Source organism: Micromesistius poutassou, assembly GCF_964030765.1.
Source record: "Micromesistius poutassou genome assembly, chromosome: 5".
Taxonomy (NCBI): domain Eukaryota; kingdom Metazoa; phylum Chordata; class Actinopteri; order Gadiformes; family Gadidae; genus Micromesistius; species Micromesistius poutassou.
In genome coordinates this window covers 1,729,338-1,742,673 of record NC_140275.1, presented here as the reverse complement: position 1 = coordinate 1,742,673, position 13,336 = coordinate 1,729,338, and the positions used below count along the sequence as shown (strand labels likewise).

Genomic DNA, 13,336 nt, shown 5'->3' with positions numbered 1-13,336 from the left:
AGGGATAGAGAGAGATAAAGGGAGGGAGGGAGGCGGTAGATGGAGAGATAGAGAAAGGGAGTCGGCGATGGGAAAAGAAGTTCATTAAAATGCAATTTGAGTGAAAGGTATAATCAATCGCACATTAGACCCGCTGACCCCGCTGCATTAATTCATATTAATGCATCGGCAGAGATGCGAGGTACAGACAGTCCCACGGGAGCCTCGTGGAGGTTGTCACATCTTTTCCACCCAGGAAACGTTGGCCACTTTTTCACCCTCTATTCTCCGTGGCTTCAAAGGTATCGCTTTAATCAAACGAGCTATGATGGAGGGAATGGGGGCACCGGGAATTCAGAGGTGACACACAAGTGAATATCGACCATTCCCCCCTCCCCTAAAGCCGGTATCAATCGCTTTGTGGTGGCTGCACCACAAACTGCTGACCCAGACCCCTGCACGACACCATTGCCTTAGAGCAGTGGTTCTGAAATGGGGGTCCGCGTTCCCCTAGGGGTACTTTGGAGTACTGCAGGGGGTACTCTAAAATGTACCCCCAAATACCAATTAAATTATTGATTTTTGTTCGCACTGAGCAAGTTTTAATTCTGAGAGCTAGACGATAGAGATAATGGACAATTGGTTAAAACTGAATCTGAAAACGAATCTGTGAAAAAGAAAGTGCATCCAGAAACACCAAAATGTGGTCAGTTTCAGGAAGAATATATTCAAATGGGATTCACCTCTCCATGCTCTGAGCCTCCCCTGGCGTTGTGCTGCTATTGAGGAGAGAAATTAGCCAACAGCTGCATGAAGCACAGGCCCATGTTTCTCACTCAATGGGGAGTATTTGAACCCTTTCAATGTTCATGTTTACACTGCCAAATAGAACGTACATACATTATTTGTCATTTTATAAAATTTTCTCCCAAAAATGTTTAGTGTCGGTGAAGGGGGTACTCTTCTTAGAGAGGGTGCACTAGTAGAACCAGTTTGAGGTGCCAGTTTGAGGTGTCAGAGGGTCACAAGTGCCCCTCTGGATGGATAGCCAACACTCTGCAAGCGCTTGAGTGGTGGTTAACCACGGACACATGTATTCTTATCTCCGACTTGTGAAATCACAGATTGAGATAGAGGTGGTTTAATTAATGAAGTGGCAAGTCTTGACAGAGAACATAACACATGTAGAGGAAACGAAGATAGCGTAGGCACTGGCACAGGAGAAAGGCGAAAGCCACAGCGTCTCATATTTCAGTGTTTACAGCAAAGTCAGCACACACTGCAAATAATTACATCGCATACTTCTTCCCCCTGAGCCTGGGTTGAAGTCGGGGAATAATTGAACCTGCTGGTTTGATTTCTGTCCTCACTGGGCGGTGTGTAACACCGTCCAATAGGAAATGTAGTTTTGATGTTTTATGTGGACTTAAAAAATAAACTAAAACAGCCGTCGATCAATCATATGTACAGCATTGCCTTTTCACTTCAGCAGGTGGCCTGCAAAGCGGCCCAGGGAAATAAAACCTCCATGAATCACCCGGTAGCATCATCATCGGGGAACTACATTCCACCCTTCCACCCCAGAGTAAACAATTACACAAGACGTAGATGGGAGAAGCACTGGCTGGCATCTTTTAGAAATTCCATGCATTTTAATTGGATGCTTTATATTTGCTGCTCGTGGCGTTGATTGAATTACCCGGAGCCGGTTGTGAGCATGTGGCACATTGTACCGGGAACGGCAGAGCGCTGATCAGCTAAAAGACATGGAGCCCTTTTCTCCGCAGCTCTCTTCTCGGAATACCCGGAGAGACGGGCCTGGCCTGGCCTTTTGCTGGGAGGACTCTGCCCTTTACCGGTGACCTCAGAACAGGAAGACGTATCCTAAAAAAATAACTGTCAAAACAGCTCCACCTCATTACTGGCAAAGTGACGCTGGTGGTTGGAGAACATCCACATTTCCATTTGAATCAGATTTCCTTCGATTCTAAGATAATTAACAAAGGCATGCCACACACACACACACAGGCACACGCACGCACACACACACACACACACACACACACACACACACACACACACACACACACACACACACACACACACACATACACATACACACACACACACAATATATAGCTGAAAAGAAAATTCATAAAAGCCAGACAGTATATACACCACACACACACACACGCACACACATACACAACCCCACACATACACAACCCCACACACCACACACACACAACCCCACACACCACACACACCACACACACCACACAAACAAACACACACACACAACCACACACACCAAAGACACCACACACACACACACACACACACACACACACACACACACACACACACACACAACCACACACACCAAACACACACACACACACGCACGCAATACATAGTTGGACCTCCATGAAATGATGAATGTGCCGGAGGCTGGAGATACTGAGGGGAGCTGTCAGAGCCCCAGACGGCTACGGCGCGGTAGGTAAATGAGCAGGACAAGCGCAATGCCCCCTCGCTTCATCACGTGAATTATGCATCTGCCAAACACCTTCCATCTGAGGCCCGGTTAGTTTCCATCAAAGCTCATTCTGCCGGGTGTCATGTTATAGGCTTTCTGGTGGAGAGGCAAATTGATGGAGTGCGTTCACGTTGCCATCACAGCGAAAAAGCGATATGTAGCAGGGAGCATCTCTCAGCCCCAGCATCACAGATCTGATGGGGTGAACGGGACCTCACTGTAGCAGTCACCGGGTATACAGCCGATGGGCCCTTGGTATACACCGCTCCGGGTGTGGAGGATCGGTTTGGTAAACGGGTGATGTGGTGGACTGGTGATGACTGGGAACGTGACGGCATTGGGTGTAAACCTTTGAGAATCTGCCTAAGCTTCGCGTCCAGGCAGGAAACGCGGAACAGCGATAATGTAGCGTAATATCAGCGGTGCAGTTGCTTCATCCTTTTACCGGCGCCATGGCGACCACAGGAGCCAGGCATCCCTCCAGCTCCACATCAGAGTTGGCAGGTGGTTGGCATGGAAACCGTCCTGGGCGGGGACGACGTGGGCAGAATGAATGGCCCATTCGGAGGTCCGCTGTCCCAGACTAATCAGCTGTATTGTCCTCTGCTCTGCCAGCTCCTAGTCATGTCTGGCCCTGGGACACCATGCTGGGAGGCATGATGGGAACATTAGCCCAGCCCCACAGAGCTATCCGGCGATCTGTCTGCGTTAGCCTGGCTTTCTGCTTCGTTGTTTTTTTTTTATTCCTGTACTTATATAGATATATAGATAAAAAAACATTGTAGACAATAGTCCTCCATATGGTGTTCCCAGAGCCAGACTCAGAACTATTGCTAAAGAGACTCAGGACAATGAGTCATTGTTGAGACAAATACATTAAACATTTGATATAGTAAGATAGTGTAAGTCACTTTGGATAAAAGCGTCTGCTAAATTCCCTAAATGTAAATGTAAATATAGACAATATACTGTACAACTGAACCAAAATGTACCAAAAAGCAGAATGAATAAATGAATGAATACCAGCAAATGTGTGCAAATGTATGCTTTAAAAAAATGCTATTCTTTATTTCCCGGGTCTTATGTGATGTATTGGTCTCGAGCGTGGACCATATTCCTTACCTAACGGATGTTAAATCGGTTCCCATTTCCAGGAATGATGAATCTTGGCAGACCTGGGCTGTGCTCCCGGCGTAGCGTCGGGTTATGAATGGCAGTATGGCAGTGCCACGCTGGGAATATTGAGTGTGTGGAGGCATTTTAATCTTTCTTTCTCTCTTTTATTATTTATTTATCTTGGCACGGCCTTCACGATTGTATCGAGACACCCTGTTGTTTTTCATCTTTTTGGCCGAGTGCTTGAATACACATAGCACACCTGTTGTCGTCCATAACAGAACAACTCTTTCTACTCTAAACTGATGTACTGTGTCTGTGAAGATGCTCAGAGGAACTCAGTCGGGCGAAACGTAACATCGTAATGCATTATCGTCAAAAAGTTTCATGATGACGTTTGTGGTGTGAAAGTTATTTCTCGCCAGAATGCTCTGTGAGATATGTTTATGATGACGTTTGTGGAGTGTGTGAAAGTTATTTCTTGACAAAATGCCCTGTGAGATATGTTTAGAGTGACATTATGAGTGTATTATTGGGCTTATTTATACGTATGAGCATGTGTATGGTACACGCAAATCTCTTTGAAAAGCAACCCATGTTTTTTGGATTAACAGGACATCCTTTATCAATCATTGAGACACACATGGTGAAAACGATAGTCAAATATTTTTATTTAGTGTGAAAACAATCCAAAATGGTTATTGTGCTTGAATAAGACCAGGAGAATATAGAGGTATTGTGTTTTTCTTTTAAAGCAATTGAGAGTCTAGGTTAAGAAACATATCTACATCCTGTATAGTATTATGTAACACTTCACTTTGACATATAATTTAAGAATATTGCCAATGTCAACATTGGTTAACGTCTTATCAGCCAAAGTATTGTTATTGGAGAGGATTGTATTGGAGTGTAATCTTGCATTGTAGGGCGTATTTTTGGCCCTGTGTTATTTGTGGAATGTGTGTGGGGCAGATGTGCAGCGCATTTAAATCAATATTTTATTATTTTATTTCATCTTATTATTATTATTACAGAATGGATTGGTTTAAAAAATGAAAAGGGAGATGGGGCCATGGGATGCATGGTGCACGGATAAACGCCCCACCACAGATCACCTCCTTGTTGACATCAATGGCCGAGCTGTGCGTTATCTACGGAGCCAGACGCAAGAAAGACCAGTCTAAATGGCGCCCTCTTCTGTCCGATAGAGGGTCCTACGATCTAGTGCCAATATTTGAATAGAGAATGTAGTCCGCCTTTTGGCAGCTCACCGACAAACATATACATTTTATAAATAAATAAATAAATAATAAAAAATACTTTATATGTTCTTTAAATCATGTCTTATTTCACGTGGTACAGTTAAATCCTAAATAAAACTAATAATAAAAAATATATATGAATTTGAATCCCGATTGGTCCCTGTAAAAGGGGCGGGGCTATCCGACAGCCGCTAACACGTGACGAGTCAGGTCCCGTCAGAGGGCAGAAGTAAACAGTGTTGTTTTGATTTGTCAAACCCGTGTACCTGCGACAAAGCGGTCGGCGTTATGTCCTTTTTCTGGCCGTCATCGACCTCCAACAACATGGCCCGATTAAAAACGGTTCGTTGGATGATGTGTGATGTCGATGTAGGAAACGTACCGTCTTGTTTCGTCTTCTTTAGCTAGTAACTTAGCCTTTAAATCATCAACGTAACGTCGCGTTACCGCACAGGCTAGCCCCTGTTTCAAAGGTTCAATACTCACTTCATCGACTATACACGTGTGTGTGTGTGTGTGTGTGTGTGTGTGTGTGTGCGTGTGTGTGTGTATTTATATATATATATATATATATACACACACACACACACACACACACACATCTGTTCGAAGGTCACTTTAACACCATGTGCAGAACTTGATCTTTCCACTTAGCAACTCCGACCAGCCCTCCTGCAGAGCGTCAACATCAGCTGACGACGAGCACAAGTAACGTCGTTAAACTCACATCTACTGCTTTTGTGTCCCCTCCCAAACCCCCTCACTGTGTACTCACAGGGGCTGACACAATGTCGCCAGTGATACAGACGACATCGGTGCTTTTTAGTTGAACAGAAGAAGGTTTAAGGAGAGCCAACACCCAACAGAAGCCCCTGTCCGGCCATGGCTGAGGCCCGCCAGCTGAGTCCGCTGGCGGGACGGGCCGGCGTCGCTGCCCCCTCCAGCCGCCACACCTATGCAAGCTCTGCCCACTTTGGGACCGTGATGAGCGGCCTCCACGACCTGAGACAGAGCGGCATCCTGTTTGACGTGGTGCTCCTGGCCGAGGGCCGGCCCATCAAGGCCCATCGCATCCTCCTGGCCGCCGCCTGCGACTACTTTAGGTGAGGCGGCCCTGCGTCCTTGTTTGTAGAGTTTGGTTTGGATTGAGCGCAGTGGCGGCTGCTCATCTTTCAAAGAGGGGAAGCTCATTTTCGGCCTACATCATATAAATGATCAATTAATGTATCTGTAAATTATCCTCTCTGTTCCTTTTCAAGGAAATGCTCTGTCATACCAACTAGCTGTCTTTTCCAGGGACTTGACCAGTGTCCTCTCAATGGCCAGCAGAGCTAGGCTGCTTAAACGGCCTTGGCCCTTGCAGTCTTAGAGAAATCGCTACTGATTGAGTGTCTGTGTGTCATTTGACAGGGAATTGTTTCATCCTAGGGGGATGTTTGCCGGCGGCCTGCGCGAGGCTCAGCAGACGGAGATAGCCGTGCACGGTGTTACCTACACGGCCATGATGAAGCTGCTGGATTTCATCTACACCTCGGAGATAGAGCTAGACCTGGACAATGTGCAGGAAGTGCTGATTGCTGCCACCCTGGTCCAGGTAGACCTTGAGACACCTCATACAAATCCATAAAAGGACTTAAGCAGGCCGTTCTTTCCATAGAAATGCGATCATGGTAAATGGACTGCATTTATAGAGCGCTTTTCTAACCAGTGGCCCCTCAAAGCGCTTTACAATATCTCCTGACATTCACTCATTCATGCACACATTCACACACCGACGGCGGTGACAACCACGCAGGGCGACAGCCAGCTTGTCTGGAGCAGTCAGGGTTAAGTGTCTTGCTCAGGGACACCTTGACATTCTCACGCTAGGAGGAGCCGGGGATCGAACTAGCGACCTTCTGGTTACCAGCCACTCTACCTCCTGAGCCACATGCCACCCCATCAATGAGTAGCGCTGTCTCCTTTGTCCGGTGAAGCCCTATAATCAACAACCCTTCAACGTAACAGACTGAAACCTGTGTATATATTTATCGTTCCACAGATCGGGGAGGTGATCAGCTTCTGCTGTGACTTCCTCTTCTCCTGGTTGGACGAGAGCAACATCCTGGAGGTCCACAAGCTGGCGGACATGTTTGGCCTGCAGCAGCTGGAGGCCAAGATCCACACGTACATCCTCCAGAACATCCAGACGCTGTCCCGCACCGAGGCGTACCGCCAGCTGCCGCCCGACAAGGTGCTGCAGGTGCTGAACAGCGAGGAGCTGGAGGTGCTCAGTGAGAACGAGGTGTACGAGGCCGCGCTGCACTACCACTACAGCCCCGAGCAGGTGGAGACGGACCAGGTGTGCCTGCAGGTGGGTCCCCGCGCTGCCCTGCCCCCTCTGGGTTCAGAGCCACCACAGAGTATTCACATGGTACCGCAGAGTCGCTCACCAGCTTCCCCCCCCAAGACTCACTTGTTCAGTGTTGACCAGGACTCTGCATAGCCTCCCTCCTTTCCCCCCACGTTACGAGCAGGATGATGATGTGGCTTTTTTTTTTTTTCAAATTGTGAGAAAAGTATTTCATATTGAACTGCGGTTTTCCAACCCTAAATTCAACCAATGCAGCAGTGAATATATAACCATGGCCGCATACATAACAATGTGTGGTCAGGTTTCTTTCCCCTTCCCCATTTTGATTAAAGGGGACATATTATACCACCAGGTGTGAGTGTGATTAGCCGTTACGAGCCGTTACGAGCACATTTTCAAAACGGCTTGTAACGGCTAATCACACTCACACCTGGTGGTATAATATGTCCCCTTTTCAATCAATCAATTTAATTAATTCCCTTCCTCGTGCGGACGAAGCTTCCCACCGTGTCCCTGACCTCCCCCCTCCCCTCCCCCCTCCCCTCCCCTCTCCTCCCGCCCGTCTCCAGGACAACCTGAAGATGCTGGAGGCGGTGCGCTTCTGCCTGATGGAGCGGCCGGTGCTGCAGCGGCTGTACGGCCGGCTGGACGCCTGCCCGCTGAAGGAGTCGGTGGCGGCGGCGCTGCGCTACCACGAGCAGGAGATCCTGCAGCCCGTGCTGCAGGGCCAGCTCACCCAGCCGCGCTCCAACGCCCAGTGCATCCTGGGCTTCGGCGGCATGTACGCCTCGGGCGCCAACTCGGACACCGAGGGGCTCTTCCAGGTGTTCCACCCCGGCTGGGGCGAGTGGCGGACCCTGGGCGCGGCGCAGGCCCCCCACATGTCCAACCAGGGCGTGGCTGTGCTCAACAACTTTGTTTATCTGGTGGGCGGCGACAAGAACTCCAGCGGCTTCCGCGCCGAGACGCGCTGCTGGAGGTCAGTCGGCACCGGCCGTGTTGAGTGTGTTCAGTGTGTCTGGGTGTGTTGAGTGTGTCTGGGTGTGTTGAGTGTGTTGAGTGTGTTCAGTGTGTCTGGGTGTGTTGAGTGTCTTTAGTGTGTTTGAATCCTGCTAGAGGTCAGCTCTTTATGTATTGAGCTGTACACTTGGTGTGGTGGTGAAGGAGAGCAACAGAGACTCCATTTCAAACAGCGATTTGTCGGTGGCTTTAATCGCGTGCAATGCGTGATGATGTTACGAGAACGGATCATGTTCCACGATCATGTACGCTTTAGTCTGCCTATATATAACCCACACAGCAATCTCACTGTTTGCCTTCCTAGGTGAGCACATACTTAATTCGATTTCGACTGTAATCGTCCCCTTCCAAATCCGCTTACGGCTGATTAATCTCTGCGATCGGAGACGCCGCCGCCGCCGCTTCTGAAACTTGTGCCTTTTGACGGTTGTTGTTGTTGTTGTTGTTGTTGTGTACGTTGTGCGTCCGCTAGGTACGACCCCCGACACAACAGCTGGTGCTCCATCAAGCCCCTGCTGCAGCAGCGGGCCGACCACAGCGTGTGCGTGCTGGGGGAGCACATCTACGCCATCGGGGGGCGGGACTACCGCAACGAGCTGGACTCTGTGGAGCGCTACGACCCCAACACCAACACCTGGGAGTGCGCCGCGCCGCTGAAGAGAGAGGTACGGGAGAGGATGTTGGGGGCTGTGGATGTTAGGTGACATAATATGTCACCTAACATCCACAGCCCCCTTCTTATACCACCAGGTGTGAGTGTGATTAGCCGTTACAAGCCTTCTTGAAGATCTGCCTCTTCTGACATCACAAGTGGCCGTGTCCACCTACTAGATGTGTGCTGGATAGATCAGTCCACCAGCCTACCCAGTGGACTGTAGCAAACATTGCTCATCTATCCGTCACACATAGTGGTATAATATGTCACCTTTTAAAGTTCCGTTGAACCCACAGTTTCAGATGGAGTTCGTACACTATGGGGTTAAAAAAGATTGTTTCAGATTGAGGGGTTATGAACCCCGTGGTTACGACCCACGCCGATTTTGTGATGCTTTTTTAGTACCGTCGTTGTGTATACGATACGATACAACTTTATTAAGTTGAGCGATGTTGTGTATGGAATGCGCCGCACACCGCCGAGTTACACTATAAGTGTACGGGAAGCCGAACCCTGTCTGGGACGAGAACTTAAAACATCCGCACATCAACACACACAGACAGAGCTCCACGCGTCCACACACACCGCTACCGGCCGTTGGTCGGTGCCTCGGGAAAGGCACGCAGACGTCACGAAACGTCACGAGAAGAACGCAAAGTGAGGAGAGGAGACAAAAACATAGGATTTTACTGGTTTTCTTGAAATCAGGGTCACACTTCAGTAACGTGATAAAATGGCACAGTTGGCATAGATGGCTATGGTTACGATCACATAAGACCACAGTATGACCACGTTTAAAACAAAACCAAAACGGTTCGGGGTTCAATTGCTTTTTCATGCCTTTTTTTTAGGAAGGTATATACTCCAACGAGCCACAGGGCGGTGCTATAAACTCTCATGTTGCGCTAGTGCACAAAGCACCACCTCCGCCTGAATCATCGCTAGCGTGGACTATAGTGACAAGATAGTTCTTGCCCTCCCTCCTTGATGGGAGCCTCACTCTCATGAGTTTCTATTGTTATCGGGTCAGGGTCAAACGCCCCCCAAGCCCTAGTCTCCTCTGCCACCCACCCGGGCCCCCCCTCTGGTCCTCAGGTGTACGCGCACGCGGGCGCGGTGCTGGACGGCCGGATGTACGTGACGTGCGGCCGGCGCGGGCTGGCGTACCTGCGGGAGACGTACTGCTTCGACCCGGCCACCGACCAATGGGCGGCTTGCGCCGACGGGCCGGTGGAGCGGGCGTGGCACGGCGCGGCGGCCCGCAGCGGGCGCCTCTACGTGATCGGAGGGAGCAACGACGAGCACAGCTACCGCCGCGACGTCCTCAAGGTTAGGGTGTGTCTGTCAGCGTGGACAACAGCATCACTGACGTGTTGTTGACTGATCCCGTCGGCCGTCAGTGGTTTTTAGTGTTTACTCTGCTTTTACTCAGTTTCATTCTTTTATTCATCAGTTTTAACTCTGAAATATGAATGTTTTTTTTTTTCTTGATCTTCAGATGTAGGTTTTATTTATTATTTATATTCAGATGTAGTCGCTACATTTGTGAACAGAGAGTGACCAACAATGTTCTGACAGTGACCAACAATGGTCTGACGACAAAAACCCGTTCATCCCATGCCATGAACTATTATTACCACGATCTCCCACTACACCCCACGCAGCCGTCTCACTTGTCTCCTTTCCCTCCGCTGCGTGCGCGCGCGCGCGGCCACCAGGTGGCGTGCTTCGACCCGCTGGTGGACTCCTGGTCCCTGGTCAGCCCGCTGCCGGCGGGGCACGGGGAGCCCGGGCTGGCCGTGCTGGACGCCCGCATCTACGTGCTGGGGGGCCGCTCCCACAACAAGGGCAACCGCATGAGGTACGTGCACGTGTACGACGCCGACCTGGACCAGTGGGAGGTCGGCACGCCGTTCGAGGGGCGCGTGTCGGGCCTGGCGGCGTGCGTGCTGCCGCTGCCCCGCTCCGTGATGGCGCTGGCCCGCGGCTGGCAGCAGCACACCAAGCGGGCGTCCTGGGCGGACGCGCCCATGGAGCACTCGGAGTACTCCAGCGACGACTGACCGATCAACGGCCCCACATCTGCGGGGGTGGGGGGGGGGGGGGGGGGGGTTTCAGTGCCTCTGAACTGGTCGACGGGACACTCGATGGGGACACTGTCTCTGGTTCTGATTTTTGGGGTCAAACTCGTGGAAGTGTTGGTTCTTCTTTTCGTTGGTTCTTCTCTTCTTTGCGTCACCGCTCCAGGATTTCCACGTGCATGTGCAGCCGTCTCTGAAAGGCTGCTTCTACAGAGGGGGTCGTGAAGTGCGGCGAAGACGGACTTCTATGCAAACAATACGGTGTTCCCTTTTGATATGATGGACCAACGGTTTCAGTCGTCCAGTGTTTATTTTGGTACTTTTAACATGTTTGGGTTTTAAAATGGTCAAGCAAGGCCTGGCGACGGCTTGTTAATCTGAAGTATTATGGTGTTAATCACTCTGTTCTAGTACTAGATGGCCAAAGTATGCCTTGTTTTCTCTGGTTGCATTTAACCTGGCTTTGGATTTCGTTCTTGTGTTTCCCTTTTCAATGAAGGTGTGCCTTTTTGTTATGCAGATATCACAGTTCAACTAAACAATACTAAACGATACACGACTTGTGAGTCGAGTGTTCTTCTTACGACCACTAGTCACATGATTCCTTCCACAATGTCTCAGCCATCCATCATTCAGATGATGCCACGTGAAAGCCACACCTTGCATTGAGTCTAAATGCGGATGCCAGTGAGGTGAAGTGGTGGTTGAGGCTCATATTGCGCTGCACACTTGTTTAGGTCACTTGTAAGATGTTTAGGTCAAAAAGGCAGGAGAGATGGTGGAGGAATAAATGCACATCATGTTAATGTTGGAAATCTGTCATGTGGGAAAACGTTTCAAACAAGACCTTTAATTATACAAGTCGTGCATTCATAACCTTCTTGTATCATGTATCTTTTGGAGTTTGATTAAAAATAAATAATATATTGCATTTATGGTATTCATTGTGAGTTGCTCAAGGTTTCTCAGTATTCAAGTCCAACCTTTTTCATGGCCTTCTTTTGTCATGTTTTAATGTGTAACATCCGGTAACCAAATGCGCTTTGCACACCACACCGTTCGTCTTTGCAGATTCCCAGAAGCTACCGCTCTTATCTTGTGACTCTTGACGTTGACTTTCTTCCTGGTGTGTCCATAGGTCTGTATTATTATGGAGATTTGGATACATCTCCGAGCCATTCCTATCCATAGTCCTCGTTAAGTGTCCTGATAAGTGTGGGTGTTTCGGAGCGTAACCCCGCAGAATAACTCTAGTTCCTTCTTTGTTTGTTAAGACAGAAGGGATGGCACGCATCCCAGATTCACAATTCATTAAGTCAGTTAAAAGCTTTTATCCAAAGAGGAAAAATGAGGGTCACTTACTCAGAGCAAGACATCCCCAAAACTCAATACTTCCTCTGGTGTATCCCAGTGTTCAGTGCCAGATCCATTTTGGCATTTTAAACAACGATTGCCATAAAACCTGCTGATAAATCTAACGCATAGTGGTATTCCTGGGGGCATGCTGGTTCCGTACATTGAGGCCACATAAAGGTATCGTTTTCTATGTACGGTTGAAACACAAGACCATGATGCAGAGAGTGGCCTGGTCTCAGTGGATGGTCCTGCCTCAGAGGGTCTTACTGGAGGGTCTTGCTGATCCCGCACTGGACACGAATCATTTGGTTTGTGGAAATGTCTTCAATGGATGTTTCTCTGTCCCTTTGGAAGAATTCCAGTCGAGTGCCAGAGATTTTTCTGTTTTGGTGAACCACGTAATACACAGAGAAAGCTATTGAGCCTCTAGTTAGTGCTTGTGATGAGCAGCCTGTTAAATGTTTAGCAGTACCAGTAGTAAAAGTCTCAATCTAATCATTTCTAGAGAGGCAGGCAGAAACTAACAAGAACAAGGGGAAAACCATAAAGTGATACGTTTTTGATAAGTACAATACTTTTGAAATAACACAGTTTGGAAATGTGCAAAAAATATTGAAGATGAAACGTATAAATATATTTATATGTGTGTTCCCCAGAGAGCTTGTTTCTCACTGCATCACTTCTACAAAGCATACCTCTTGAAACACTAACATCCCCCCAGCTGTCCGCCCCCCCCTCCCCCCCCCACACTGTATTTGAAAGAGTGCACTTGAATCAAACTGCCGGCGGAGAGCTGTGTTGTTTGTCGCCTTTCATCCTGCCCCAGTCTCCCCCAGTTCCTCTCCATTTGGCTGCTCCAGCTCCATCCTCCTCCACCTCCACAGGCCGATCCTCCGTCATCTGCCGCCCGGCCCCGCCCTCCTACTTCACACGTGCGTGCCAAAGCCCCGCCATGTTGTCCACTTTGACACCTGA

At 49.0% G+C, this 13,336-nt stretch overlaps 1 protein-coding gene across 2 annotated transcripts; it reads left to right on the top strand.

Moving 5' to 3' along the window:
- Nucleotides 1–5,119: 5,119 nt before the first annotated feature.
- klhl22 (kelch-like family member 22) lies at nucleotides 5,120–11,018 on the top strand. 2 transcript variants are annotated; one of them, XM_084468735.1, is made up of 8 exons: nucleotides 5,120–5,238; nucleotides 5,674–5,999; nucleotides 6,325–6,490; nucleotides 6,938–7,249; nucleotides 7,819–8,228; nucleotides 8,742–8,934; nucleotides 10,020–10,253; nucleotides 10,643–11,018. In XM_084468735.1, the coding sequence occupies exons 2-8, from the start codon at nucleotides 5,779–5,781 to the stop codon at nucleotides 10,985–10,987; spliced, it is 1,881 nt and encodes a 626-aa protein (XP_084324861.1). In that variant the 5' UTR covers nucleotides 5,120–5,238; nucleotides 5,674–5,778; the 3' UTR covers nucleotides 10,988–11,018. The 2 variants fall into 2 exon arrangements, with proteins under 2 accessions (XP_084324861.1, XP_084324860.1); XM_084468734.1 differs by having other exon boundaries at nucleotides 6,307–6,490.
- The last annotated feature ends 2,318 nt before the right edge of the window (nucleotides 11,019–13,336 follow it).